Source organism: Corvus hawaiiensis, chromosome 2, assembly GCF_020740725.1.
Source record: "Corvus hawaiiensis isolate bCorHaw1 chromosome 2, bCorHaw1.pri.cur, whole genome shotgun sequence".
Taxonomy (NCBI): domain Eukaryota; kingdom Metazoa; phylum Chordata; class Aves; order Passeriformes; family Corvidae; genus Corvus; species Corvus hawaiiensis.
Genome location: NC_063214.1, coordinates 117,911,286 through 117,917,339, shown reverse-complemented (window position 1 = coordinate 117,917,339; position 6,054 = coordinate 117,911,286). Strand labels below are relative to the sequence as shown.

General features: G+C 47.4%; 1 protein-coding gene across 1 annotated transcript in view; it reads left to right on the top strand.

The window, feature by feature from the left end:
• The first annotated feature begins 468 nt into the window (after positions 1 to 468).
• PDXK (pyridoxal kinase) overlaps positions 469 to 6,054 on the top strand; it is a 45,552-nt gene continuing 39,966 nt past the window's right edge. The window contains exon 1 of the mRNA XM_048290023.1: positions 469 to 643. Coding sequence (XP_048145980.1) covers positions 557 to 643 — 87 coding nt within the window. The 5' untranslated portion in view covers positions 469 to 556. The remainder of the gene's footprint in view (positions 644 to 6,054) is intronic.

The following is a 6,054-nucleotide window of genomic DNA, read 5'->3' as shown; positions in this document are numbered from 1 at the left end:
ATCCTGTGCCATGTGCTCTGGGATGGCCCTGCTGGAGCAGGGAGGCTGGACCCGGTGCCGCACTGTGGTCCCTTCCAGCCTGACCGGGGCTGTGATCCCCGCAGTGCCGGGCCGAGGCGCACTCCGCTCCCGCCGCTCCCGCCGTGCCCGAGCTCCGGGGCGCTGCGGGCCGGGGCCGGGGCCGGCTCTCGCTGCCGGCGGCTCCGCCGGGCGCGGGCGGGCGGGGCGGCCGCTGGGGCGCGTGACCGCGTGACGCCGGTGGGTGTGGGAGGGCGGGGGCGCGGGGGGGCCGCGCCGGGGCTGCCGCGGGTGCGTGGGAGCCGTGTCCCCTCCGTCCCGCACACCGCCCCGGGCAGCGGGCGCGGCAGCGGGCGCGGCAGCGGGCGGCCATCCGGAGCCGGCCGGTGCCCGCCTCCCTGCCTGCCTCCCTGCCGCGGGGGGGTGTGTGACAGGCGGGCAGGGCGAGCGCGTCACGCCGGCCGCGCTCCGCCCCCCGCTCCTGCTCCCGGCGCCGCCACCTCGGCCCGGCGCGGGCAGGCGCGCGGGCAGCGCAGCCATGGAGCCGGAGTGCCGGGTGCTCTCCATCCAGAGCCACGTCGTCCGCGGCTACGTGGGCAACAAGGCGGCCACCTTCCCCCTGCAGGTGAGCGGGCGCGGACCTGCTCCTCTTCCTCCTCCTCCTCCTCCTCCTCCTCCTCCTCCGCTCTTCCCTGCGGGGCGGCGCGGGGAGCCGGGCGGGCGGTGTGACGGCAGCGCTGCCCGGCGGGCTCCGGCGCCCGGGCGGCCCCTGCCAAGCCGAGGTAAGGTCAGGGCACGGCGGGGAGATGCCCGCACGGGCACCCTCCCCGGCGCCCCGGTGCCGGCGGCAGTGCCCGTCCCGAGGCTCCGCGCACCCCGCGGACGCTGCGGCTGCGCCTCCCGCCGGCTCCGCGCCGCTCCCGTTAACGCAGTTCCTTCTGGGGCTGTGGCTACGGCGAGCGGGCTCGGCAGGGGAGGGGGAGCCGGGGGTGCTGCTGGTGGGTTTGCTCGGCACTGCGCTGCCTGCGCCGGCTCCGGGATGAGGGCGGCTCCGCTGCCGCCGACAGGCGCATCCAGCCGGGGCTCCTGCCGCTTAAGGCAGGGTCATCGCAGTGTCCCGTGCCGGGGACTCGGGGCACCGGTGTCCTTGTGCTGGCACCCAGCTAAGCCCCGCCTGCCCTCGGGGTCGGTGGGGCTGGGTGATCCCGCACCCCGGAGGGTCTGGGGAAGTCGTAGTGGGGTGTAAGGGCCACTTAATGACTGTGCATGGCAGGGCCAGAGAAGCTCCTGACATGGCCCGGGACTCGAGGGTGTAATTGGATCTTGGCCTTCACGGCTGTCATGTGCTGCCTTCAGAGTTGTTTGCTTGGATGTCTCCGCTGGTGAGACTTTGCACATCACACTATTGACTCTTGGGAAGGGTCTGTATCCCCAAGGGCTAATCCAGGGCCTCCCCATCAAGAGGTCTTTGTGCCTTGACACAACGCGAGTCTGTATGGAGCTCTCTAAGAACCTCATTACCAGAACATGGTGTGTTGTGACAGTGGTTATCTTGGTGTATGCTTACCGAACGATGGTACAACTCATTTGGCTAACAGGAGAGGTGATGTACTGTGATAAATGATGCAAGTGAGATCCAGCCTGCAACAAGCAGTGTCACACCCCCCATCACCATCCAGTTATAATGTAACCAAGTGTCTTGAAAATTAATGTATGGTGAAAGGGTGATGTAGGTATGTAATCTGAGTATTGTAGGAAAATACGAGTATGTAGAGCTCCAAGCCAGAAAGGTCATGAGCTGCAGGCCCCCTGTCCCTCCTTTCTTAACAAAATGATCTCGCAATTTTACTTCCCCTTTCAATTTTTGTGTTGCAAAAGAGCACACAGTAATACTTATTCCAGAAATCTCCAGTCTCTTAAACTGTTCTCTCTCTCCATTTAAATTCTCTGTCAAAGGTTCTCTTTACTCTTTTGTACCTCAACCTGTCTGACACATGAGCTGTGTAACCCTGGCAGATGGGCTCCTGGAAAGTGTCTTTAGTTCCTTGGCTATGACAGTATAAGATACTACTGGAGTTTAAAAAGTCCTGTTGATGCTGTTACTGGGTTGTGTTTAGGAGGCTGTCACACTCATGCTGTATAGTGCTCCTCAGTGTATAGTATAGCAAGAAGTTTCTGGGGTGGGAGGAAAAGAAATTTACTTGGAGAGCAGCCAAACTGCCATTACAGGCTGCACTTGCAAATCCTATGGAGGCAGCCCTTAGGGATATTGTGCTTGCTGGAAAATTATCTAAACGCTTGTTTTACTTGGACATCAGATGGGGCAAGGTGCCAGCAAGTGAAACTTGGCTTTTCTTTGTTTCCTTGAAAGAAGGAAGAGAATTAAAAACCTGGGTCTTTCTCTGTTATTGTTTTTATATAGGGATAAAAATGATACCTGTATCTGTTCTTGAGGATGGGTGCAACTCTGGCATGCTTTTATTTCCCATTCTCTTTTTCTTGGTTTAGTTTTCTGAACCAGTTAAGTGAGGCTCCCTTTGGAGCTCCTCAGTTTTTAGTTTGCAGGGCAGGGTGTATGTAGATAAATGTGTCCGTGTGCTTGTGAGGTCTGATGGGCTGAAATCCTGACACAACAGTTCAGGAATCTGCATTTGGACAGCAGCATCCAAGTAGAAAACCAGCCATGGTTTCACCTGCTCTTTGCAGACTTCTCTGAAAATCACTCATACTTGCATAACCCAATCTTTGGTGGAAATCTATGACATTATTATCAATAGCCAGCAATCTGCACAGAATTCTTTAAGGTCTTTTTTTAACCAGTTGGTTGCATTTTGTCAGGCTTCCACTAAAGTAAAAGCTAAAGTATTTAAAACGTAGGTAAGGTATGTGGAAAAACTTCCTTTGTGGAGTGTGTGGTAAATGCTTTCTATGTGGCAAACACAGCAAAACAGAGTTGTACCATATATTAGAGCAGTTATAGTAATGGAAGTAATAGAGCTAAGTGAGAAATGTTAGAACTCTTTACACCATTTCAGGTTAAAATACATTTAAGTAATTAGACAGTCTAGATTAACTAATACGGTCATAGAGGAAATGTGCACCTGGATTTGCCAGAAAGTGAACTGCCCTCAGCACTGCTTTGAATTCTGCCTTGTCAAGAGTTTAAATAGTTTTTACTTGCATGGTCTTAGTACCTCTTTAAAAAGTTCTGAAGGTACTTGTGAATTACTTTTAAAATACTGTTAAGTTATTCCACAGTTGTATGTTCTGAGCTTTTAGTATCAGAAGTGGTCCAGGACTGTCCAGCATTTAAGAGAGGAAGAGCAGTAGGGTGTACATTAACTTGAGGAGTTGCCACTGTCAGTCAGATAATTTATTTTAAAACACAAAAAAATGTTTCTAAGTTTCTAAATGTTTCTGATGTTGACTAACATTTGTCATAGTTTTTATGATATAAAATAAAAACGTATGTTTTCATCGTGACACTTTCATCATACATGGTTTTTTCCTTAGAATTTGAGAACTCGTAGAATTTGAGAAACTTGTGCCTCTGTTTTGAGTATTTAATTCCTGACTTCCTTTTATAGCTGCTTACCTTGAAGACGTAGCTAAAAGCTTAGACAAATACCATTAATCATTTGGATCTGGAGAACGAAATTGTCTGTCCTGAACTGTAGAACACACCATAAACAGTCTCTACAGTACAGGATAAAATGGCCTTTTGAAATCTGTTAAATTACTTTATTTTCTTTTTAACTTTTTTTCCCCCTGCTAAATGGAAATAGTTGTCCAGGTATTAAGAAGGACTGGTGATTCTCAGACTAGTTCTCGGTAATTCTCCTCTGGAAAGAAAACAGTAAGTCTACATTTTTAGCTCCTTCTTAATTGCAGAAAGGATGGGAAAACAACTTTGGGCAGCACAGATGGTAATTTCTTTGATATTTAGGGACGGTCTTGAACTGCTTTGTCCAGTATATGCTAAGACCAAAACCGGTATCAGTAGATCTTTGCTAATTATCTAGTGCCTTAGCAAAAAAGTTTAAGACTTCTTTTTCTTCATTTTGTTGAAAAGTATAGCCAAATGGATTTAGTATTATGTAGAAAGATAAAGTGCATCTCTTGTTTAAGATGACTCTTTTTCTAACTCTGCTATTGTGTTAATAGTATGAGTCAGAACAAGGGTGAATCAATCGAAAGTCTTTACAGAGTAACAATAAGAAATGTTCTGTGTAGCCCTTGTTTTTGTTACAGATCAAAGGCTGAGAAAACCTAAACCTTAAACAAAAAATAAATACAAAGATGAAAGAATGCATTTGGTCTTTGTAATACCCAAAGATTGTCTTAAATTGCATATCTGAAACAATAATTATTGCTCTAGAATCATACTTCAAATGAAGTTTGTGGAAGCATGCTTTTTCCCCTTGCCTTTGTTCTTTTAAGAAAGGTAGATAAGGGCTGAATGAATTTAAAAAAACAACCCAAGACATAAAAAAATTCACAACCCCTCTGAGAAGGCTTGTTCAAAGCTGTGTAAAGAGCATTTGCTTCTTATGTGGATGTCAGCACACATAGCTGCAAAAGTCTGGTGAATACCTTGCCCAAGGCGAGGCCCTGAAAAAGACTTGTAATCCAAAAAGTCCAAACAAGGTGGTTCCCCACCTGGCAGTCTGGATTTCTAGGGAGAAGCTTTAGCAGACCTTTCCAGAAGTGCTTGTCCAGATGAACTCAGCTCAGGTGCACTGAGAGAACTTTGAACCTCTCAGAAGATTGTAGGAGATGGACTTTCCACCTGCATGGTAAGCTGGGAGGGAAGGCAAGTTGGACAGGACTGGGAGGGACAAGAAAGTAGATCATAATCAAAAGACAACAACAACAACAAGGGGTGTGTGTGTCACTTTCAGCTCTTAAACTTTGATATAGACCAGACTGAGGCTACTGAGATCTCGCTTTTACTTAACAGCAGGAGTTTATGTTTGTGCACAACTCTAAACAAAGAGACCTCCATTTGCTTTTCGAACTCCTAATGGAATCTTTTCAGCTACAATGCAAAATAATCAGCTCAAAAAATTAGAGTCGCTTCACCCTGCCTAAAGGAAATGCAGCTGGGGCTGCAGATGTGCTGTGGACTCTGAATGGCTGGGCAGAGCCTCTAATGAACAGAGAGTGGGACTGACTGAACCATCCTCATCCAAGGTCAGGTCTGTGTGACTGTGGGATTCCTAGCTGTTCCTACAAGTCACTCAATAGTGGCAGCTTGTTAAATAAGTCTTTGTCATGAAAATACAGAAATGCCGAGGGATGTTCACACAGGCTGATTGTATAACACAGTTGTAAAGCTGCAAAAAGCAGTATAAAATGCATTAAAAGTTATTGTGCAATGTGTGTACTGGGCCAGTTGACCAGTTGGCATTTTAAGTTTTTAAAAAATATGATTATAAATATTTAGAATGATTGATGATTATGATAATTTGCTGACTTCTTCATAGTAAATTGTGAAAGTTTGAACGGTGCAGGTGCATATACTGGTATTTGATACAGTGGTTACCCTGGAGTGTGTGTAGTGATGTGTAGTGAACAAATAATTTTTGACATAAATGTAATCTTTTCATCTATCTCAACACAGCAAAAGGAAAAGATGAGGAGGATCCCATTTGGTGTCTACAGTACATGCAAATATTTGACTTGAGAGGAAGCAAAAGTACTTTACCCTGATTCACCCACTGTCTTTGGAAGAAAAATTGAGTTGTCAAGAAATTGCAAATCTTATTAAAAGACTGGAAAGCCTTGCCTAGAGGTGGATTTGCACTGTTTGTGTGGGGAATATAATGTACTCAGAGACTCAGTAGCAAGTGTTTACTTGCTTAGGGCATTTTTGTATTAGGAATGGCCTTAGTTTCTGTCTGTAAGTCTTAGAGGGTTTTTTAAATTCTTCCAGTAGTTGATGTCATATTTCTGCTCTGGATGAAACAGTTGAGAGCATATATTTCTGTGTATAAACAAAGAGGGACAGATAACAGTGAATAGTGATCAGGTTTC